Here is a 24,581-nt window from a genome sequence, read left to right on the forward strand (position 1 = left end):
TTTTATTGCCATGAAAATAAGTTACACTTGCTGTACTGCATCCGATCCACGTAAGAAAACCACTATGGAGTGTTTGAGAAGTTGGGGATTTTATTAATCTAACCTGATGAAACCTCAAAACTATACAAAAATTCACCGATTTGAAAACACATTCTAAACAGTCTTTATTAAACAATGACAAAGCCAAGATAATAAAGCTGCATGAGTCACTCAAAAAACATGTGAGTAGGCATAATTAAACACAAATCCTGAACTGAGGGTTAAATAAAATATTTTTAAACTAAACTGTATACACATTATATTGCCAAAACAGTTTGGAGCTGGCCACTTCCTCTTCCAACATGACTCTGCAGCAACGGTTTGCTGATGTTCACAAGGTTGACATCAGCAAACAATTGACCAACACAAAGCCACACATGCTGTCTGCCCTCTGCCCTGACCAGGAAGAACTGGGATTCACCCATGAAGAGCACACCTCTCTAATGTGCTGGAAGCAATCCAATATGAGCCTTTTCCCTTCAAGTCTGATATGGAAACAAATCACAGTCAAGTTGAGAGACTACAGTTCCTGGCAGTTTGACATCAGCCACACAGACAGCTGCACAAATGATCTTGGAGGTGAACATGTTGGATATGGAGGTCTTGGGCTGGTGTGGATACATGTGGTCTGCAACTGTGTGCCCAGTTGGCCAAATTCTACGAAATACAATTAGAGAGGAATGTGTGAATTTGTGGTAGAGGAATGAACATTAAATTCACAAGCAACAGCTCTGGTTGACATTCTTGCAGTCAGTTTGCCAATTGCAACGTCTGTGGCATTGTGCTGTGTGATAAAGCAGCACAATGCAGTGAGATTTTACTGTGATCAGTCTAAAGTACACCTGGACACTTTTAATTGGCAACACAGTTTAAAAGTATTTTTTCTCTCAGTTCAGCATATAAAGGAAAAGGGATTTACAACGCTATAGGCTTCACTGAAAAATTCAGTTATGGGAAAAGAATGTCAATTTCACCAAATAAACATTACAATTTGATTTAGATATATTTCATAAGCTAGAAAAATCACTAAAATTCAACTCTATGTTCCATAGCTGGAACATTTGACTCCACTCACCAATATACATCATCACATATAGAAAAACAGGGACAGACACTAAAGCTCATTAATTTAATCTTATTTAATCTTCTTTGCGGTCTCCACTTCATGTACATAGCTAAATAACTTCTATTTTACTGTCATTCCTGCACTTTATATTTAATATTTATATTTATATTTTATTGTGTATTTTATTTATTCTGAGTAACCTCATTGAAACCTCAAAACATTGTCCTGAGCCGTATGCAACGAAATTTCGTTATGTATACACCCCTGTGCATACAAAATGACAATAAAGTCTGTCTAAGTCTAAGTCTAAGTCTAAGTCTAAGTCTAAGTCTAAGTCTAAGTCTAAGTCTAAGTCTAAGTCTAAGTCTAAGAAATGCTATATAAGTTGTATTATGAGCGTAAGATGTATCACGATACAACAAAATCATTAATGGGAAGTGAATATAATCATCAGAAAATAAACTTCATAATTTGATTTAAAAATATTTCTCCAGCTGGAAGATTAGGAGCGAGGGATCAGCTTCAGTTGGATGGGTCTTTTGGGTGCCAGCAAACCCTGGATATCCATCTCAAATGGGATCTGGATGGAAATTCAATGTGCAGAGAGAAAACTGTGTGAACTGAATAAACAATGCAAAGAACAGCATGACCATTTAATTCAAACATTGTACAAAAAGAAATGAAAAGAAAAAAGCTACACTTGTCTAGAGAAACCTTATAGTCAAAGAACAAGAGACAATGAAATGAAGATCAGTATGAATTACTGTGCAAAGCTCAGTGGTAATCAGAGTCTTCAAACTTTGGATGGACAAAAATAAGTGTCATATTGTTATGTAACACTAAAACCTACCCATAAGATTCCTCACAAAGCCTGAAAGAGGAGCAATATGCAGAGTTAATCTGTAATCTCACCTCAGTCTCTCTACACACAGAGAAGCTGTACCGCTGCAGGATCTCCACCACTGCCAGTTTCATCACCACTAGAGCAAACCTCATCCCAATGCAGTTCCTTGGCCCTATCCCAAAAGGCATGTATGTGTATGGATCGATGTCCTCCTTGTTTTTCTTGCTGAATCTGATGTGAAAAATACACATAAATATGTAACTAAAAGTAGTCATATTAACAGCAGACTTCTGCAGATGATATGCAGCAATGTGCATTTTTCTCCCTACTACTAAGTAGTTGTTCATTCCTTCTTACCTCTCAGGTTTGAATTTCTCTGGTTCTGGCCATATCTCAGGGTCCCGGTGCAAAGGCCATGTGGGGACCAGGATAACCATGTCTTTTGGAATCACAAGGCCATTTATCTCCACAGATGCTTTGGCCACACGCTCCAAACGTGCGGCAATGGGGAACAACCGGAGAGACTCATTGATGACGCTGTCCAAGTAATCCATCTCCATCAGAGACTGATACTGAACAGGAGCCTACACAAACAAAAGCATGGCTGTTTACCAGGTCATGCTGCTGTATTACAGGCCAGTCTTAATAGGTTAGGATATCATTCAAAAGTTAAATTATACCAAGCTGGTCCACAAAACAAATCTATTTAAAAATTTGCAATTTTTAGTTTTAAATCAGTTATTAGGTGGCTCATCAGGTAATTATACAAGTTAAATACCTGATATTTAAAGACCTAAATACTCAACATATTCTATATTTTGGCATACTGTACCTTGTTGGGGAAGGTGGAATCAATCTCCTCCTGGAGCTTTCTCATGACCTCTGGGTTCGTGGCCAGATTGTAAGCCAAGAAAGAGAGAGAACTGCTGCTTGTTTCATAACCAGCAAAAATGAAAATCATGGATTGGGAAAGGATCTCATGGTCACTTAAACCTGCAGAAAATACAACATGGTTCACAATAGTAAGATGTGTAGCTGTGTGTGATATTGTGAGTGTGTGAAGTACGTCTCACTTTTGTCCTTCTGCAACCCATTGTTCTTTTGGGAATCAATCATTAGTTGGAGAAAATCTACTCGACTCTGCAAGTAAATAAGATCAGATCAGATCCCATTTGTAAGCCTGCGGATACAAAGACACTGAAATGCGGAAAAAAAACAAACAAACATTATACTTGACTGTACCTTCTGCTGGCTGGTCTCACGGTTTGACTTAATCTTCTCCAGAGAAGCAAAAAAGAAGTCGGTCACAGATTTGGGGAAAAATGAAAATTCTAACTTTTCAAGTATGGGGCCCAGGAAGGGGAATAAAGCTGAAATTAAAGTAATAACATTTATAAACTGCTGGACAAGGTTAAAGTAATAATATTTATAAACTGCTGGATAAGGAAGGTGAGGAACTATTTTGTCTATTACAACATTAATAGACTGAGATTTAACAAACTTGAATTCTTTATAAAAGCACTTAGCTGAAAAAGTAAAATATGCCCTTGCTTACTAAAGGTTCAGATTGTTATAAAATGACAGAATTCTTCATTATTAAGAATAATTAACCACGAGCTTGTAAGCTAGTATAAAACATCCAGTTTCCATGTCTTCTAAGGTTGAGGAATGAATTGGACTGTTATTGGAGCACATATCATTAACCGTGTGTTTGTTCTTTCTTTATACTTTACCGACTGCGAGGAAGATGGGGTTTAAAAAGTCAAACTTCAGCATCTTCTTGATGTTTGTCACAAATGGGTCTGAAGGGTTGTTCAGTGAATCAATATCTACACTGAAGGCCGTACTGGTTACAACGTCCATGCTGTACGATCCAAAGAATCTGTAAACAGACAAACATGTTTAAAATACATTGGCATTGATAGAGGTGAGTTTAAGCATCTTCTGGAACAATTTTATAAAACGTCCTACTCCTTCAATTCTAATGCTTCTCCCTTATCTGCCTTTTTCTTCATGCTGCGGATCAGGTTAGCAGAATGACTCTTCATGATTTCAAACATCTAATGCACACAAAGAGACAAAAAAAAAGTCATTACCACACACACACACACAAATAAAATTGGAAAATGTTTTGGCTTGACATCAAAGTTCAAAACATATTTGACTAAATCCTGATAACTTGAGCATGTATGCTTGCTCAAAAGTTATATCGAGATGCAGTTTGCTGTTGCCATATGTTTATTCAGGGATTGCTACAAAGTCAGAGACTCATAACAGTCTATTTTGGGCTTCCTTTGAAAACTTTCAGCCATTTGGCATAATAAATAAGACTTAATTTATAACTAGGTTTGAACTGTAATGTATGTGATTGAACTTCAACATGTTTATGGAATTACATTTTATTGACGGTAAATATATTTGTATTTAAAAATGATCTTGTTTTGAAGCTGCCTAGAGACAACATTTGCCGTGGCTCAGCACTACAAAGACAAACTGAAATCTGAGCAAATCACCCAGAATCCCGGTTCCACTCATGGTTTACTTTCTCCAGTTGTTTTAGTTTTCCTGTCTAGGAAATGAGATTGCTTTGAAAAAAGGATTGAAAATAGATGTGAAAAGAGTTCACCACATTATCATCTTGAATTTTCTGATACTGCAAAGTGTTCTTGGTGTTATGACCACCAAGTAGGTTTACAGAATCCACTCAAAACAAATTAGCCCACAGCACCACATCTCCTCCCCCCATGCCTAAATAAACTGCTTATCTTCATATTTATCCATACCTATAAACTTGTTCTGTATTTCACTTCAATCTCACCTGGAGTTTCTGTTGCCAGATAACTCTGTCTCCTGAATCACAGTACAAAGTTAGAGTTCGAGGCCCAGTCGTGAATACCAAACTCCACACCTCTTCATTTGTTTTTTTTTACCTGGTGTCCCTCCCAAAAAATATCAGTTATCAAATAGAAGTGGTTTAATAGTTGTGTCTAATAGTTGTTCGACTCTAATAGTCAGAGTCCAAAGTTCTTCTATGGACTGACTGAGAAGGACTGACCTCAGTCCTTCTTTGCTAAAATTCTCAAGATATTTTCTTTCTTTCTTGCTATTTATGGACAAACACACATTTTCATTCAGCCTTAAACCATTAAATTTTACTCAGACTGTAGACAGTATGTAAGTTTTGCAATGTGAATGTTTTCTGGTTGTCATTTCCTGACAACCAGAAAATAAGTCAGAATGTATTTCAAGACTCACTGACTTACTTCATGCAATACAAAACACAAGAAAAATTTTTTATTACCAACTTAAAAGGCTTAGACATTCTGCTTACTAAATAAATCTAAGGTATCAAAACAATATTCTCCAGAATTAATCCGAGTTGTATACTAAAGGCATGTTTCTTTGGGTTTGTCCACAGAATAAATGCACTCAACTTTTTTGTGTCTTTCGGATGTGAACATGCTATTTGTAACAAACAGTGAATTTATTTCAAAGCTTTTTCTTCCTTTTTATCAGCAGTGCCAATATATTTGGAGGAAGCAGTATATTCAGGTCAAATTGCTGTAAAAGTGGAAAGATATAGAGAAGGTGGAGAAGCTCACCTCCTTCAGTTTCCCAGAGGTGAAGGACGGAGATAGGACACTGCGGATCCTTTTCCATTGGTCATCTTCAGCATTGAACAGGGCATCATACAGGGCTCCATTCAGATGTAAATTCTTTTGACATAATAAAACAGCAGCTGATGAGAAGTAAATGAAATGTAAATCACAATGACTTCATATGAATTGTAGAGCAGTAACTGCATACTCTGCGGTTGGTGAAGAAAGAGTAGAATTCCTTAACCAGAATGGCCTTTATAATTTCAGGATCTGCAACACACAACACGGGCTGGCGGCCATCGTAAATACTGAAAGATTAGAATGGAACAAACAACTTAAACACAAACAAATTATTGTTTTTTGTTATTTTTTCAATAACAGTTACAACGTGAAAACTCACCCCCATATTTTCCCGTATTTCCTATAGCACTCTTGATCGAAGTTGAAGAATCCCTAATTACAAAAATAATGTTACATCAGAAGTACAAGATAATTTAGAGAACATATTTCATACAATTTTCAGCAGAATGAGTTATTAAATTAAAGGGTCATCTTAAAGAATGTTGTTCATAGAAGATAAATTAGATTGTTCTGATTCAATGTATTTTAAAAAAATACATTTTATAAATTAGATTTAAATTGAACTGCATATCTGGCTGCGGTTCTATTTAAATCAATTTAAATCTGCTACATACCACTACACTGGAATTTGGCTGTGTTAATTGGACCTTTTCATATTTGGCACTAAATCATCAGTTTGTCATTGAAATGTCATTGTAACACAAATAAGCTAATGATAATCCAATAAAAATAATTCCAAGGAAACAATTATATTAGAAATCAAGTCCCATCTGTAAGAACCATAAAATCTCCCCATTGTCACTAGCCTTGCTGATCAATCTGTTCAGTCTTTTGGCTTCCTCCACCCTCAGCCTGCTGGTTCAGCACATTATAACATACAGGATGCCACTGGCAACCACAGACTCATAAAACATACTGAGCAAAGTCCAGCAGATGATGAAAGATATCAGCCATCATAAGGATGAAGTCGCCTCTGCACAGAAAGTAGAGCCGACTTTGGCCCTTCCTGTATATAGCTTTGCTTTTCTTGATCCAATCCAGTTTATTATCAATGTGGAATCCAAGATATTTATAATTCTCCACAATGTCCACACTAACCCCTGGATGGAAACTAGGGTCACAGGCGTCCTGGTGCTCCTCCTCAGATCCACCACCAGTTCCTTGGTCTTTATCACTTTGAGCTGCAGGTGGTTCAGCCCACACCATGTGACAAAGTTGCTTATAGCAACCCTGTACTCATCATCCTCACTAATACAACCTCCAGCTGAGTCATCTGAAAACTTCTGTAAAAGACAGCTAGAGAAGTATAATAGCTGAATTCAGTTGCATAGAAAATAAAGGACAGTCCTTTGTCACAGGTGTACAAACTGTGGTTTGCCAGTCCACAGTTCATGCACATTGGACTGGCTGTCCACATGTAGACTGCCTGGACTGGACAATGTAGAACTAGAACAGGGCATCTGGATCATCAGATAGGCCACAGTTTGACATGGGTGGTCAGTGGCCACATCAAACTGTGGAAATTGACTGTTTTTTATTACCCATAAAATGTAATTGGACAATGATTGTAGAACAGGTTAATACTCTCATTACTACCAATACAATACAGCATTTTACCCAAGCGTGAAACAGCAAGGCGAAATAAGGACATGTAATCCCTAATTACATGTCCTTTTACATGAATTACATGAAAATGTTTAGAGGTTCACAAAGTGTAGAAATCTTGTACATGTATTTCAGCATTTATCCTTTTAGATTTTCAAAGAATGTAAATAAAAAATACAAAGGCTGCAAGGACTTCTGAAGAAGATCCAAGAAATGTAATATCTTTGATCAAAATGTTAACATAATCTGCTTTTTACACTATAAGTGCGGTTTAAAAAATGTTTTACATACCCTTCGATAATGCAGCATTGTCCCCAAAAATGGGAGAGGTTTAGGACCAGAGATACCTAATTTCTTGAATGTTCCATAAGGCCAGTAGGCATATCTGTGGATAAATAAGGCTTTGATATTATGTGTGAAGTAAAAACAAAAGCAGTAAATTCTGAGCAGAAGAGAATAGAACATGTCAGTTTCAGATTCAAATAACTGGAAGAAATAAATAGATCAATACTCATTCATTAACACTCACACAAGCAGGAGTGTGACAAAGGCAACCAGCAGAGTCCATGTCTCAGCGGAGAAGTACAAGAAGTAACCCATCTGTCCTCTCAGTGGAAGTATCTGTCTCTGTGTTATCAAATGTCACCACCTGTACCTTTTATCTCCTGCTGCACTGATCTGTTGCGCAAGATGAAGTGTGTGAAAGTTAAACCAATGGTAGCGAGGTGTGTCAAGAAAATATTGTCAAGGTAATATTACTAATCTCCTCTCATGATAATGTATTATTCTATATAACTCAGGCATGAATCATTACTGCTCCATTGGAGAATGTCTACTACTTTAAAGTTAAATTACAAAAACATGTTATTATTTACTTTGTTGTGCCACTTTTTCTCAGTTTGTTTTTAAGATTTCTAGTTTTCTACTCTACTCATTCAGACATACCCAGTCATGTTATTGGATTTATTAGCAGCAGAAACTGTTTTTATTGTTTTTTTCCAGAGAACCGAATGAGGCCAGAGGGTGACCAGTTACATAACTCCTAAGGGAGGGAATAGACGATTGGTGCCTGCAGTCGAATTCAATATAAAAAAACAAACAAACAAAAAAAATCCTGAGCTCAACAGACTTTGGATATGCCACATCAGTCAAAGACCTTTTATTTTTTCTCAACTGAAACATGCTTTCTTCTTATCTCTTTTGGGTCCATTTTTGTTTAGTAAGTATTTTTGTGATCAAATACGTTATGTTCATTCTGAACAGTAATACTCTTCATAATAAATGCATCAAAATTTTATTGCCATGAAAATAGGTTACACTTGCTGTACTGCATCCGATCCACGTAAGAAAACCACTATGGAGTGTTTGAGAAGTTGGGGATTTTATTAATCTAACCTGATGAAACCTCAAAACTATACAAAAATTCACCGATTTGAGAACACATTCTAAACAGTCTTTATTAAACAATGACAAAGCCAAGATAATAAAGCTGCATGAGTCACTCAAACAACATGTGGGTAGGCATAATTAAACACAAATCCTGAACTGAGGGTTAAATTAAATATTTTTAAACTAAACTGTATGCACATTATATTGCCAAAAGTATTTGCTCACTCATCCACATCATAGGAATCTGGTGTTCCAATCGCTTACAGGGCCACAGGTGTATAAAATTAAGGACGTAGGCATGCAGATTGTTTTTACATTTGTGAATGAATGGGTCACTCTCAGGAGCTCAGTGAATTCCAGTGAATTTTAGGAGCTGGCTTGGTCCCTTAGTTCCAGTGAAAGGAACTCTGAATGGTTCAGCATACCAAGATATTTTAGACAATTCCATTCTCCCAGGTTTGTGGGAACAGATTGGAGCTGGCCACTTCCTCTTCCAACATGACTCTGCAGCAACGGTTTGCTGATGTTCACAAGGTTGACATCAGCAAACAATTGACCAACACAAAGCCACACATGCTGTCTGCCCTCTGCCCTGACCGGGGAGAACTGGGATTCACCCATGAAGAGCACACCTCTCTAATGTGCTGGAAGCAATCAAATATGAGCCTTTTCCCTTCAAGTCTGATATGGAAACAAATCACAGTCAAGTTGAGAGACTACAATTCCTGGTAGTTTGTGCAGCTGTCTGTGTGGCTGATGTCAGATGATCTTGGAGGTGAACATGTTGGATATGGAGGTCTTGGGCTGGTGTGGATACATGTGGTCTGTAACTGTGTGCCCAGTTGGCCAAATTCTCTGAAATATCTTTGGAGAGGAATGTGTGAATTTTTGGTAGAGGAATGAACATTAAATTCACAAGCAACAGCTCTGGTTGACATTCTTGCAGTCAGTTTGCCAATTGCTACGTCTGTGGCATTGTGCTGTGTGATAAAGCAGCACAATGCAGTGAGATTTTACTGTGATCAGTCTAAAGTACACCTGTACACTTTTAATTGGCAACACAGTTTAAAAATATTTTCTCTCTCAGTTCAGCATATAAAGGAAAAGGGATCTACAACGCTATAGGCTTCACTGAAAAATTCAGTTATAGGAAAAGAATGTAAATTTCACCAAATAAACATTACAATTTGATTTAGATATATTTCATAAGCTAGAAAAATCACTAAAATTCAACTCAATGTTCCATAGCTGGAACATTTGACTCCACTCACCAATATACATCATCACATATAGAAAAACAGGGATCCAATCTAATTTAATCTTCTTTGCGTACTCTAAGAAGTGCTATATAAGTTGTATTATGAGCGCTATGTAAGATGTATCACTATACGACAAAATCATTAATGGGAAGGGAATATAATCTTCAGAAAATAAACTTCATAATTTGATTAAAAAATATTTCTCCAGCTGGAAGATTAGGAGCGAGGGATCAGCTTCAGTTGGATGGGTCTTTTGGGTGCCAGCAAACCCTGGATATCCATCTCAAATGGGATCTGGATGGAAATTCAATGTGCAGAGAGAAAACTGTGTGAACTGAATAAACAATGCAAAGAACAGCATGACCATTTAATTCAAACATTGTACAAAAAGAAAAGAAAAGAAAAAAGCTACACTTGTCTAGAGAAACCTTATAGTCAAAGAACAAGAGACAATGAAATGAAGATCAGTATGAATTACTGTGCAAAGCTCAGTGGTAATCAGAGTCTTCAAACTTTGGATGGACAAAAATAAGTGTCATATTGTTATGTAACACTAAAACCTACCCATAAGATTCCTCACAAAGCCTGAAAGAGGAGCAATATGCAGAGTTAATCTGTAATCTCACCTCAGTCTCTCTACACACAGAGAAGCTGTACCGCTGCAGGATCTCCACCACTGCCAGTTTCATCACCACTAGAGCAAACCTCATCCCAATGCAGTTCCTTGGTCCTAACCCAAAAGGCATGTATGTGTATGGATCGATGTCCTCCTTGTTTTTCTTGCTGAATCTGATATGAAAAATACACATAAATATGTAACTAAAAGTAGTCATATTAACAGCAGACTTCTGCAGATGATATGCAGCAATGTGCATTTTTCTCCCTACTACTAAGTAGTTGTTCATTCCTTCTTACCTCTCAGGTTTGAATTTCTCTGGTTCTGGCCATATCTCAGGGTCCCGGTGCAAAGGCCATGTGGGGACCAGGATAACCATGTCTTTTGGAATCACAAGGCCATTTATCTCCACAGATGCTTTGGCCACACGCTCCAAACGTGCGGCAATGGGGAACAACCGGAGAGACTCATTGATGACGCTGTCCAAGTAATCCATCTCCATCAGAGACTGATACTGAACAGGAGCCTACACAAACAAAAGCATGGCTGTTTACCAGGTCATGCTGCTGTATTACAGGCCAGTCTTAATAGATTAGGATATCATTCAAAAGTTAAATTATACCAAGCTGGTCCACAAAACAAATCTATTTAAAAATTTGCAACTTTTAGTTTTAAATCAGTTATTAGGTGGCTCATCAGGTAATTATACAAGTTAAATACCTGATATTTAAAGACCTAAATACTCAACATATTCTATATTTTGGCATACTGTACCTTGTTGGGGAAGGTGGAATCAATCTCCTCCTGGAGCTTTCTCATGACCTCTGGGTTCGTGGCCAGATTGTAAGCCAAGAAAGAGAGAGAACTGCTGCTTGTTTCATAACCAGCAAAAATGAAAATCATGGATTGGGAAAGGATCTCATGGTCACTTAAACCTGCAGAAAATACAACATGGTTCACAATAGTAAGATGTGTAGCTGTGTGTGATATTGTGAGTGTGTGAAGTACGTCTCACTTTTGTCCTTCTGCAACCCATTGTTCTTTTGGGAATCAATCATTAGTTGGAGAAAATCTACTCGACTCTGCAAGTAAATAAGATCAGATCAGATCCCATTTGTAAGCCTGCGGATACAAAGACACTGAAATGCGGAAAAAAAAAAAAACAAACATTATATTTGACTGTACCTTCTGCTGGCTGGTCTCACGGTTTGACTTAATCTTCTCCAGAGAAGCATAAAAGAAGTCGGTCACAGATTTGGGGAAAAATGAAAATTCTAACTTTTCAAATATGGGGCCAAGGAAGGGGAAGAAAGCTGAAATTAAAGTAATAACATTTATAAACTGCTGGACAAGGAAGGTGAGGAACTATTTTGCCTATTACAACATTAATAGACTGAGATTTAACAAACTTGAATTCTTTATAAAAGCACTTAGCTGAAAAAAGTAAAATATGCCCTTGCTTACTAAAGGTTCAGATTGTTATAAAATGACAGAATTCTTCATTATTAAGAATAATTAACCACGAGCTTGTAAGCTAGTATAAAACATCCAGTTTCCATGTCTTCTAAGGTTGAGGAATGAATTAGACTGTTATTGGAGCACATATCATTAACCGTGTGTTTGTTCTTTCTTTATACTTTACCGACTGCGAGGAAGAGGGGGTTTAAAAAGTCAAACTTCAGCATCTTCTTGATGTTTGTCACAAATGGTTCTGAAGGGTTGTTCAGTGAATCAATATCTACACTGAAGGCCGTACTGGTTACAACGTCCATGCTGTACGATCCAAAGAATCTGTAAACAGACAAACATGTTTAAAATACATTGGCATTGATAGAGGTGAGTTTAAGCATCTTCTGGAACAATTTTATAAAACGTCCTACTCCTTCAGTTCTAATGCTTCTCCCTTATCTGCCTTTTTCTTCATGCTGCGGATCAGGTTAGCAGAATGACTCTTCATGATTTCAAACATCTAATGCACACAAAGAGACAAAAAAAAAGTCATTACCACACACACACACACAAATAAAAATGGAAAATGTTTTGGCTTGAAATTAAAGTTCAAAACATATTTGACTAAATCCTGATAACTTGAGCATGTATGCTTGCTCCAAAGTTATATCGAGATGCAGTTTGCTGTTGCCATATGTTTATTCAGGGATTGCTGCAAAGTCAGAGACTCATAACAGTCTATTTTGGGCTTCCTTTGAAAACTTTCAGCCATTTGGCATAATAAATAAGACTTAATTTATAACTAGGTTTGAACTGTAATGTATGTGATTGAAAATCAACATGTTTATGGAATTGCATTGTATTGATGGTAAATATATTTGTATTTAAAAATGATCTTGTTTTGAAGCTGCCTAGAGACAACATTTGCCGTGGCTCAGCACTACAAAGACAAACTGAAATCTGAGCAAATCACCCAGAATCCCGGTTCCACTCATGGTTTACTTTCTCTTGTTGGTCTATTAGTTTTTCTGTCTCAGAAATGAGATTGCTTTGAAAAAAAGTTGATTTTGTGCTTTTTTCTGGTTGTCATTTCCTGACATATAAAGATATACATCTGGTTTACTTCAGTGAGTCATGCAATACTAATACCAAAGGGAAAGAAGGAGTACTAATCAAAAAGGCTTAGACATTCTGCTTTCTAAATAAATCTAAGATATCTTAACAATTTTCTAAATTTAGTCTATAGAATTTATCAGGGTTTTATACTAAAGGCATGTTTCTTTGGGTTTGTCCACAGAATAAATGCACTCAACATTTTTGTGTCTTTAGTATGTGAACATACTATTTGTAACAAAAGGTGAATTTATTTCAAAGCTTTTTATTCCTTTTTATCAGCAGTGCCAATATATTTGGAGGAAGCAGTATATTCAGGTCAAATTGCTGTAAAAGTGGAAAGATATAGAGAAGGTGGAGAAGCTCACCTCCTTCAGTCTCCCAGAGGTGAAGGACGGAGATAGGACACTGCGGATCCTTTTCCATTGGTCATCTTCAGCAATGGATACGGCATCATAGAGGGGCCCATTCAGTCGGAAATTCTAACATAATGAAACAGCAGCTGATGAGAACTAAATGAAATGTAAATCACAATGACTTCATATGGATTGTAGAGCAGTAACTGCATACTCTGCGGTTGGTGAAGAAAGAGTAGCATTCCTTAACCAGAATGGCCTTTATAATTTCAGGATCTGCAACACACAACACGGGCTGGCGGCCATCGTAAATACTGAAAGATTAGAATGGAACAAACAACTTAAACACAAACAAATTATTGATTTATTGTGTTTGTTCTTCAATAACAGTTACAATGTGAAAACTCACCCCCATATTTTCCCGTATTTCCTATAGCACTCTTGATCAAAGTTGAAGAATCCCTAATTACAAAAATAATGTTACATCAGAAGTATAAGATAACTTAGAGAAAACATTTTATAAAATTTTCAGCCAAATGAATTAATAAATAATGGATCTCTTTAAAGAATGTTGTTTGTTGTTGCTAAATTACATTATTCTGATTCAATATATTTAAAAAATATATATTATAAATTAGAGTTATATTGAAATGCATTTCTGGCTGTATTGGACTAATTTACGTAGATTGTGTGATGAAGTGCAGTGGTGATGGAGGACCCAATTGCAGGAAGTCAGAGACAGGGAGCAGTTTAGAAATAAATAATGAAGAGCAAAAACATACAACATTCACAAGGTCCACAGGGAGCTAGAGCAGAACTAAAACAAAATCACAGGAACCAGGAATAAACAGGGAAGTAACAAGAAGAACCAGCAAGAAGTGAGTTTACATGGAATTTAGTTCTAGTCACACATTTAGTTTGATTATTTCTGCCAAAACATTTCTCTTAAGCCTTCATGTGCAAACCAAACAAGAACAACTACATAGAACCCAGCACATATAAAAAAATGATTTTAAAATACAGATGTAAAATATAATATAGAACTATTTAACAGAACTAAACTCCTGGAATTCACACTGGAACTTTAGTCCTATATGGTGCACAATAACAAAAACTTCACATTGTGATTCCTAAACTACTTCCCTTTTCTGAGTTTCACTTTTCATTTGAGTTATCAAGTTTTTTTATTTTACATTATTCAATGTTGTTTATTAAAACGCTCATTCAATTAACAGTATTCTTAGGGTCACTTGGATAATTCAAAATAAAATGTTATTTAAGAAATGTATGGGCAAGAATAAAATGTATTACTATATTTATGCTTATCTAAAAAATTATTTACCATTATTTATGATTGTAGAACAGGTTAATACTCTCATTACTACCAATACAATACAGCATTTTACCCAAGCGTGAAACAGCAAGGCGAAATAAGGACATGTAATTGAAAATGTTTAGAGGTTCACAAAGTGTAGAAATCTTGTTCATGTATTTTAGCATTTATCATTTTAGATTTTCAAGGAATGTAAATAAAAAATACAAAGATTGCAAGGACTTCTGAAGAAGATCCAAGAAAAATAATATCTTTGATCAAAATGTTAACATAATCTGCTTTTTACACTATAAGTGCGGTTTAAAAAATGTTTTACATACCCTTCGATAATGCAGCATTGTCCCAAAAAATGGGAGAGGTTTAGGACCAGAGATACCTAATTTCTTGAATGTTCCATAAGGCCAGTAGGCATATCTGTGGATAAATAAGGCTTTGATATTATGTGTGAAGTAAAAACAAAAGCAGTAAATTCTGAGCAGAAGAGAATAGAACATGTCAGTTTCAGATTCAAATAACTGGAAGAAATAAATAGATCAATACTCATTCATTAACACTCACACAAGCAGGAGTGTGACAAAGGCAACCAGCAGAGTCCATGTCTCAGCGGAGAAGTACAAGAAGTAACCCATCTGTCCTCTCAGTGGAAGTATCTGTCTCTGTGTTATCAAATGTCACCACCTGTACCTTTTATCTCCTGCTGCACCGATCTGTTGCGCAAGATGAAGTGTGTGAAAGTTAAACCAATGGTAGCGAGGTGTGTCAAGAGAATGTTGTCAAGGTAATATTACTTATCTCCTCTCATGATAATGTATTATTCTATATAACTCAGGCATGAATCATTACTGCTCCATTGGAGAATGTCTACCACTTTAAAGTTAAATTACAAAAACATGTTATTATTTACTTTGTTGTGTCTTTTGTGAGATCTCTGAATACAATCTAAATTATGAGGGCCACTTTCAACAGTTTTACTGTGTATATGCTGCAGAAAAGCAGGAAATGTTTTTAATGCCATTTTTCCTTTTCTACTATACTCATTCAGACATGCCCGGACAGGATTTAGGAGTAGGAGAACCTGTTTATATAGTTTTTCCCAGAGAGCTACATGAGGCCAGAGGGTGAACAGTTACGTAACTCTTAAGGGAGGGATTAGACGATTGGTGCTCACATTCAAACTCAAAATACAAAAAAAAAAAAAAAAAAAAAAAAAAAAAGACTGAGCTCAACAGACTTTGGATATGCCACATCAGTCATGGACTTTTTTCCTTTCTTCTCCTCTGAAACATGGTTTCTTCTGATGTCATTTATCTCCATATTTGTTTTGTAAGTATTTTTGTGATCAAATAAGATATGTTCACTCTGAATAGGAATACTCTTCAAAATAAATGCATCAAAAATGTTATTGCCATGAAAATAAGTTACACTTGCTGTACTGCATTCGGTCCAGGTATGGCCACACTATGGAGTATTTGAGAAGTTGGAGATGTCATTAATCTAAGCTGATGTAACCTCAAAACTGTCTAGAGTTTTGCCAGAAAAAATCAGAAAATCTGTTTTTAATGCCATTTTTCCTCTCTTTGTTTTTAAGATTTCTAGTTTTCTACTGTACTCATTTAGACATGCCCAGTCATGTTATCTGATTTATGACCAGCAGAAACTGCTTAATTGTTTTTCCTGGCGAGCCAAATGAGGCCAGAGGGTGACCAGTTACGTACCTCTTAAGGGAGGGAATAGACCCTCCCTTTAGGGCACCAATAGACGACTGCTGCCCACAGTCAAATTCAAAGTACAAAAAACCCCAAAAAACTGAGCTCAACAGACTTTGGATATGCCACATCAATCATGGACATTTTTCCCTTTTTTCTCAACTGAAACATGATTTCTTCTGATCTCATGTATCTCCATATGTTTTGTAAGTATTTTTGTGATCAAATAAGTTGTGCTCACTCTGAATAGGAATACTCTTCAAAAGAAATGTATCAAATTGTTATTGCCATGAAAACAATAACAATTTTCATCCGGTCCAGGTATGGCCACTGGACATATGGAGTGTTTGAGAAGTTGGGGGTCAGGGGACCCAAGCCAACCATGTATTGGGGAACAGTCGGGAGGCATAACCTGGTAATTAGATAGTATGACATGAATAAATAAGGGGTAATTTATGTTTTCACCATGTACATTTAAGTCTGATAATAAGTAGAAAATACTAAAAAGATGTTTTGTTTTTCAGGTGTACTACTTGGATGACAATGAATGTGCTAAAAAGTATGGAAGAGTATGGGGGTAGGTCCAAACTTTTTTTATTTTTTTATTGACAACCACAATGGCATCTACTTTAGTATTGTCTCTATATTTCTTAAACACTAATATTTGGGAAGTCAGAAATCTCCAAGGTTTTATGCCAAACTGCCCAGCAGCTAATGATACGTGTGTGATGTGTGTTATTCTTCAGCTTGTATGAGCTCAGGAGGCCCATGCTGGCTGTCATGGATCCTGAAATGCTCAAAATCATCCTTGTTAAAGAGTGCTTCACTTACTTTACCAACCGAAGAGTAAGGACACACAAGATAAACAGCAAAAGGAACAAGTGTTTGAACTCCCGTCTCTCTTCTCTAATAATAAAAGCAGTTTCAAGTTTTTTGGTCTTATAGTTTTTCATTGAGCCTAAAATCACAAATAAACCTGTTTTATTTTTGTTAGAACTTCCGCCTGAATGGGGACCTCTATGACGCGGTGAACATTGCTGAAGATGATCAGTGGAGACGAATTCGTAACCAAGTTACTCCTTCGTTCACCTCCGGGCATATAAAACAGGTAGGACAGTTCAGGTCAGAGGTTTACATAAGCTCAGAAAAGTGACATATTAAATTTGGTCTCTCAGTTATGGAATAAACACTTCTGCTTTAAAGTGAATAAATGTATATTATGCAACTTCATTGTTTTTCAAAAGCAATCTTTGGGTGTACAAATATAAACACACATTTTCAAAAACATTTAATTGCACCTAAGCTCCTCCATGCTTTTTGAAGCCAACAGACATGGGCTTTGGACTTTCTGGCTTCTCTTCTTGTTGGAAATAACACATGCAAGTTCCTCAAACTACCCCCATAGATGAAAAAGAAAAAAAAATCTTCAGGATGATGAGGGACAATCTCATAACCACCCAGACTCAAGCCTGTCATGAACTGAAAACAATTGGGACACTAATCTCTCTGTCCACTATAAAGTGAGTTTTACTGTGTAAAAAAGGCTCTTGGTAGTAGGAAAAGAAGCAACACATGCCAGTTTATTGTCCGGCAACCCCCCTGTACAGCATCAGCTTATTGGTGGAGAATAGCAAACTACTTAATTGAAAGCAAACGTGCTGATTGATGCAGGCACAGACAGGATTTACTTTCTAAAAAGATTACAAAATACATGACTCAAAACCTTTTTTTTTTTTTTACATATTAATGACATCAGCTGAAAAACATACAAATCTGTTAGAAGCTTGTGATTTCCCAACAAATTTTAGATATTGATATCTAAAATATTTATATATAATCTTGTCCATGTATGAATTATAAAAAAATAACTAAAATTTCTTTGGTGTTTCATAAGTGCACCCAAAAAAGAACAGCAAATGTTCAAATCATAAATAGCCCAATATTTGTGTGACGTTCATGTCTATAATAAGTGGAAACATAAACTTCTGGTTGGAAAAGTACACATACAAACATCTTCACTCAATGTGTGAATATTCTCTCTTCTTCTGCTTTTAGATGTTCAACATAATGCAGCACCATTCTCACAAGACGGTTGTTGGCTTGCAATCTAAGGTGGAAAATAATGAAGTTATTATTATGAAAGAGTGAGTAACCCAGAGCAAATTATATGACAGAAAACAAAAAAGCTTCATTTCTGGTTTAGTGTACAATATATATATCTATATATATACACATATATATAGATATATATATATGTATACATATATACTATATATTTTTAAGAACTAGCAATTTAGCCTAAAACACAGGAGAACAACTGTAGCAGTGGCTACTTCCCCTGCGAAACATGATTTGGGGCCATCACTGCAAATTGGATGGATTGTTGTGAAAATAACAGACAAACAGATAATTGGAATTTACCTTCAATAACCGAAAATCTTGAAAGTACAATAAATAAGACAATATTGATGTATTTAATCATTAGATTATGTCAGACACTCTAATTTGGACATGGCTATAAGCCTTTACTTTAGATATTTGGATTTTACATTACTGAAATATTTATTGATGATGATCTGGTTATTATTTCTGTCACATTTCCATCATATTTAAATTTTTTTGCAGCATGTTTTGTATTTGAGGTGCCAAACTGCATGCAATCTCCTGGTGTTGAACACATTTACATACAGGCTGGTAACCTGAACCATGTGGCTGTATCTGGTGTGTATTCTAGCATTTTTGGACCGTACAGCATGGATGTGATGGCGAGCTGTTTATTTAGTGTGGACCTGGACTCAATTAACGAGCCTTCAAATCCCTTCATTGCACATGCTTCGAAGCTGTTAAGATTTCCTGTGCCTCTTTTCTTGTTTCAAGGTATTGCCATTTGATTTCACCTTTTTGTCCATTAAAGCTAAATTATCCAGCATTAAAACTGTGTACCTCCCATGTCCCCTCAGGGTTTTTTCCTTTCTGTCTTCCTCTGCTGGACCTCCTTGGAGTCTCACTATTCCCCAAGTCCTCTACTTCTTTCTTTAGAGCAGTTGTGGAGAAAGTAAGAGCCGAACGGAATGAGAGCTCAAGAAAGGTTTGCCAAAAACACACTAGTGCTACACAGTCCTGAATGTTCACAAATGTAGATTGTTTAAACTGGATATATTATGCTTTAAAATCCTTCCTTTTCACATGTAAATTACTCACTTATGATCTACATAAAGTAGAACTGCAATGCTTTGGTCTGAATTCCTCATTATTGCAGCTCCACAGACTTTAACCAGACACTGTAAAGAGACTCTGATGCAGGTGGAAGATATAAGGAATACACACTAGAGCCAAACGTTCTGACTTATTTACTTTGCAACTTCCGCATAATTCAACTTGGACTACAAAATCACTGTGATATAAAATTGGTGGATTCACAAAACTGATTAGCCAGAAGTCATGACTGTGTTTAGTAGTTCTACAGCAAATGTGGTAACGTCATAGCCACAAAAATGTTATAGGCAATAAAGAAAAATGAAACAACTGGAAGATATAACTTAAAAGGATATAAAGATATCTACGTATCACTGGAGAGAATAAATGTTTTTTTTTTTTTTTTTTTTTTTTTTTTTACACTACTAGGAACTTACAGTACTGAAAAAATTTATTAAAGGCTGAAAAAGTGAATTTTGTTTGATATGTCCATTTAATGAACTATGCTCAGTTAAAGCTACAGTATCTAACTTCTTTAAATTGTCACCATGTCGTGACTATATGCTATGAGACAGATCTATGAAGAGATTGATCTACTCCACCTCCTCCATGAATTACTATTTCTGTTTGTAGAAATGCAACGCTCCCAGTCAAAAACAACCAATCAGAGCCAGGAGGAGGGTCTTAGTGCTTTCAATCAACCCCATGTAAAGGCAGAGAAACAACTTACTGTGACAGGAAAACCGTTTATCTGCTATCATTGGTAGGCATGCTAATTGGCCTTAACATTCACAACAGGCTCTGCTAAATGCAGAGCAGCAAAGAAGAAGGAGGGAAGAAAAACACAAAGGGTGATTAACAGCGCTAAGATCCTCCTCCTAGCTCTGATTAGTTATTTCTAGTTAGCGCTGGAATCACAGAGGAGCTAAATTATTTTTCACAGATTGTCTGTCTACAAATATAGATTTTTTTAAAAATCCTGAAAGTTTAAACTATTTAATTTGGTAACATAAAATTATGCTTTACTACTTTCTGATCCATTTTTAGAATATGGCAGATATTCTTCAGTATTTTATCAACTATCAAACAAAAAATCTCACCAAAGTGATGGAGAATCAAGGTAATTATAAAAGGATTTAATTGTACTCTTAGATACAAACTTGATTCTTACACAATATCATCACCAGTGTTAATGGAATCACAGCTGATTCCCCTCTTATCCATTCCAATAGGTCTTAATGATCATGAGATCCTTTCCCAAGTCACAATGCTCATCTTTGCTGGGTATGAAACTAGTGCCACCACTCTTACTTTCTTAGCATACACATTGGCAAGGAATCCTGAAGTGATGAAACATCTTCAGCAGGAAATAGACTCAACTTTTCCAGAGAAGGTACAACCAACATTTCTGGCAAACCATCAAAGAGTACAATGCATAAAAATAACAACAAAACAATATCATGTTTAAATTCTTCAGGGTGCCATCCAGTATGAAAGTCTGATGCAGATGGGGTACCTCAGCAGTGTGGTGGATGAGTGTTTGAGGTAACGTGTTTGATTTTTGTCGTTTGTAAAGGACTTTAAGGTAAAAACCTCTGTGTTTTTGCAGGCTCTACCCCCCAGCTCCACGTTTAGAGAGAATGACTAAAGAAACTGTGAAAATCAAAGGAATCACAATCCCCAAGAACATGATTGTTATGATTCCAGTTTATGCTCTGCATCGTGACCCAGAGTTCTGGCCAGATCCAGAAGAGTTCAAACCTGAGCGGTGAGCCGACCAGTGCCGAGATTTACTCTGTAAACTCTTACTGAGTACTTTTAGTCACGTTAGACCTTGCTGCAGTGGTGTAGAAGGTTTTAAACCCCTTATTTGTTTCCATACCTTGTAGAAATTTTAAGAAGTCTTATTTAACAAGACAAAGGATTTTCAGTAATTTGTACTTTTTCAGCATTTTAACAGTTCTCTGTCAAATGGTTCTACCTAAACATGACAAAAAATTGTAAAGTAGAAACCAAGTCCCACACCAAGGCAATATCATTGCTGAGAGCATCCTTCAGTCAGTTTGCCAAGATTTCATATAAGCCCATAGAAGTTGACTTGGTGGTGATTTAATTTATTTTTTTTTTTGCCTGTCAAACCTTATCTTACATTTTTCTTTTTCAAAATTCAACAATCACTAAAATAAGTTTATTTAATTACTCCAGTTTGTATCATCGATTGTGTGTTGTTTAACAAGCTGAATTAGACCAGAATTTTCAAGTATATCAACAGCTTGTTAATTAGTAAACAGTCAGAATCAATGCATATAAGAGATAAAAGATCATTTAAGTCAACATAGAAGTTTTTCAAAGTGATCTTGTTTACACTGTCCTGTGTTAGAGGCCTGGCGTTAACAGCGTTGAAAGGATTAATTAGCAGTAAATATTCGTTTCCCAGCTTGATTAAGAGTGACTTCGTGCTGGTGGAAAAGATAATAAAGCTCCCAGTAAATACTGTAGTGAAAATAAAAATGTCCTTGTCACAAATTGCTAGAAAGCAAGCATCTGCACCTGCAATTTTAAACCTGCCTAAGTTCTCTCTTATGTATTGACAAGGCACTGGGGCTTTTAGTAAATATCACTGTAGGCCCAATGTTTATTAATTTAGAGTTTAATTGCTTAAAAATAAAAACAAACAAATCAAATTTCACAAATTCTCAAGGATCACTTTGGGAATTTGTGAAATGTGTTTAGGACAATAGGAAAAAATGCCCTGCGACAGGCTGGCGACCTGTCCAGGGTGAACCCGCCTCTCGCCCGGGACGCAGCTGGAGATGGGCACCGGCAACCCCTCCTGATCCCATTAGGGACGAAGGGTGTTCAGAAAATGGATGGATGGATGGACAATAGCAAAAAACACACAATCATAAATGAGTTTTGTTTGATTTCATATTTCAGAAATATTCAAGTCCCTAATGGAGACATGAATAAATCCCATACTTGATATTCACACCAAATATGTGAATATAAAAAGTCATAAAAAATAAGTAAGAAACAATAAAACATACCAAAAAATGACATCAAATATAAATCAACACATAATGACAAGAGTCCAGCATTATATATCTTTCTTTTTCATTTATTCAATTTCACTCATTGTACATAGTCTAATAAGTACACATTCCTAGTGATAAAATGATAAAACACACAGTCAAGCAGTTAAAAGTGTCATAATATTTTATGAATTATTCTCTTTTTGTGCATTTTTTTAAGATTTAGTAAGGAAAACAAACAGAGCATCAACCCGTACACTTACCTGCCGTTTGGGATCGGACCACGGAACTGTCTGGGGATGCGATTTGCTCTGGTAATGATCAAACTGGCCTTGGTGAAAGTTTTGCAGAACTACAGCTTCCTGGTCTGTGACGAAACTGAGGTATTATTACAAAAATAGTTTACTTTCAAAAATATACAGTGAGAAATGTCAAAGTACATACTGCAGAAAAATACAAAAGGACCTACTTGACTTTTTTCTTTATTTCCCAAGATCCCTCTGAGGATGGACCCCGAGGGCCTGATGGGACCTCTGCAGCCAATCAAACTAAAGCTACAGAAACGCTCCCTCAACTCTGCAGACATGGACAACTGAAAACAACAGGCTGTCTGACTGTACATTGAGCAAGGCTAAGCCTATGTATGCAGTTGTTTGTAGCAGTTTGATTTGATAAAGAGCATTTAAGACTAATTTTTGTTAAAGTTAATGAACAGCAGTATTTCGGTTGAATATTTTGGAACATTTTCTTCTGGTTTTCTACATAGTATAAAGGTGCCTTTCTGTTTCTCATCCCCACCTGAGTTTACCCAGACTTTCTTGTTGAAATTATATTGATCAAATAGAAAATACATTTGTCAAAGTATAAACTTATTAAAGAGAAAGTTATTAACATAATTTCTCCACAAATATTCTTTTGAATTATATTGAAATATGATTGATGAAAGTGCACAATTTTTTACTATTATTTCCAAAGTGTTACCTTTTACAAAATATGGAGTCCACATAAATTAAATCTTTGTCCATGTTTATCTCCTCATAAGCAATACTGACAACACATTATGAAAAAAAATTCCAAATGTCATTTACTAAAGACATACCTTCCAGAAAGTACATATTCCATCTGTTTGCTAAACATGAGGTTGTTTATCTGCAGAAATCTTCAACCAAGCTGTTTTACAAACCAAATTTGAAAAAAATTTTTGAGCCTAAAAGAACAATTTCCTCCACCATTACTTTAAATAATTCTAATAATTCATGTTAAATAAGGGGATTAATTGCAGCCTTCCTAGTGGGAAGTCATTTCCCTGGTGATCCAAAAGTGGGAAATGGTTGACATGAATGTGGAAACGACTCCTTTAACATTGTTCTTAAGCCAGACTATAAACTGTCATAATCATATACAGATGGGTGGTTAGAGAACTCCTTACCTGATCAATCTAAACCAGAGGGGATTTGTTAATCAAAGAAAAACTTTAGATCATGAATGAAGATTACTACATATCCTGCAACAAATACACAAAGCTGAGACTAAAGCGACAAAAGTAGTAGTTAATTTGTTCAAATGAGCTTTACTCCATAAAGTGATGGGCCAAACTAACTTCCAGATGGTTAGACTACATCCACAATAATGACAATGTAAGTTTTACTTTTCATTTGAGAAAGAAATATGATAGGGGTGCAAAATGTAGGCCCTTTCTATATCCTCATTTATAAAATGAAAAATATATAGTAGAATAAAAAAGATTGACCTGTGTAAAGATTCATTTATTATTTTTTTTACATAAGTTTTAGAAATCAAAAAGGATGAGTATAATTATCATAAATCTCAGTGTTGAGAATGTGGCTGTTTGGGCTATAGGGCCACATATAGGGCGAAATATTATTATATTTAGTATGT

General features: G+C 36.0%; 3 protein-coding genes across 4 annotated transcripts; 1 reads left to right on the forward strand and 2 right to left on the reverse strand.

Moving 5' to 3' along the window:
- Nucleotides 1-70: 70 nt before the first annotated feature.
- On the reverse strand, nucleotides 71-7,918 carry LOC122829005 (cytochrome P450 3A56-like). Its single transcript, XM_044113143.1, has 13 exons — nucleotides 7,764-7,918; nucleotides 7,526-7,619; nucleotides 5,949-6,001; nucleotides 5,757-5,856; nucleotides 5,552-5,665; nucleotides 3,921-4,009; nucleotides 3,683-3,831; nucleotides 3,192-3,319; nucleotides 3,023-3,089; nucleotides 2,782-2,942; nucleotides 2,307-2,533; nucleotides 2,018-2,180; nucleotides 71-1,685 (listed from the first exon to the last, which is right to left on the reverse strand). The coding sequence occupies exons 1-13, from the start codon at nucleotides 7,832-7,834 to the stop codon at nucleotides 1,608-1,610; spliced, it is 1,494 nt and encodes a 497-aa protein (XP_043969078.1). The 5' UTR covers nucleotides 7,835-7,918; the 3' UTR covers nucleotides 71-1,607.
- Nucleotides 7,919-8,596: 678 nt separating this feature from the next.
- On the reverse strand, nucleotides 8,597-15,444 carry LOC122829006 (cytochrome P450 3A30). Its single transcript, XM_044113144.1, has 13 exons — nucleotides 15,308-15,444; nucleotides 15,070-15,163; nucleotides 13,826-13,878; nucleotides 13,631-13,730; nucleotides 13,429-13,542; nucleotides 12,379-12,467; nucleotides 12,141-12,289; nucleotides 11,684-11,811; nucleotides 11,514-11,580; nucleotides 11,273-11,433; nucleotides 10,798-11,024; nucleotides 10,509-10,671; nucleotides 8,597-10,176 (listed from the first exon to the last, which is right to left on the reverse strand). Exons 1-13 carry the CDS (start codon nucleotides 15,376-15,378, stop codon nucleotides 10,099-10,101), a joined length of 1,494 nt encoding a protein of 497 aa, XP_043969079.1. The 5' UTR covers nucleotides 15,379-15,444; the 3' UTR covers nucleotides 8,597-10,098.
- A 527-nt stretch (nucleotides 15,445-15,971) lies between these two features.
- Nucleotides 15,972-23,710, forward strand: LOC122829007 (cytochrome P450 3A40-like). 2 transcript variants are annotated; one of them, XM_044113145.1, is made up of 14 exons: nucleotides 15,972-16,072; nucleotides 16,777-16,870; nucleotides 16,980-17,032; nucleotides 17,202-17,301; nucleotides 17,450-17,563; nucleotides 18,511-18,599; nucleotides 19,190-19,332; nucleotides 19,416-19,543; nucleotides 20,698-20,770; nucleotides 20,883-21,043; nucleotides 21,128-21,195; nucleotides 21,260-21,418; nucleotides 22,903-23,065; nucleotides 23,177-23,710. In XM_044113145.1, the coding sequence occupies exons 1-14, from the start codon at nucleotides 16,002-16,004 to the stop codon at nucleotides 23,276-23,278; spliced, it is 1,518 nt and encodes a 505-aa protein (XP_043969080.1). In that variant the 5' UTR covers nucleotides 15,972-16,001; the 3' UTR covers nucleotides 23,279-23,710. The 2 variants fall into 2 exon arrangements, with proteins under 2 accessions (XP_043969080.1, XP_043969081.1); XM_044113146.1 differs by having other exon boundaries at nucleotides 15,976-16,072; nucleotides 22,909-23,065.
- The last annotated feature ends 871 nt before the right edge of the window (nucleotides 23,711-24,581 follow it).

This window comes from Gambusia affinis, linkage group LG04 (assembly GCF_019740435.1).
Source record: "Gambusia affinis linkage group LG04, SWU_Gaff_1.0, whole genome shotgun sequence".
NCBI classification, from domain to species: domain Eukaryota; kingdom Metazoa; phylum Chordata; class Actinopteri; order Cyprinodontiformes; family Poeciliidae; genus Gambusia; species Gambusia affinis.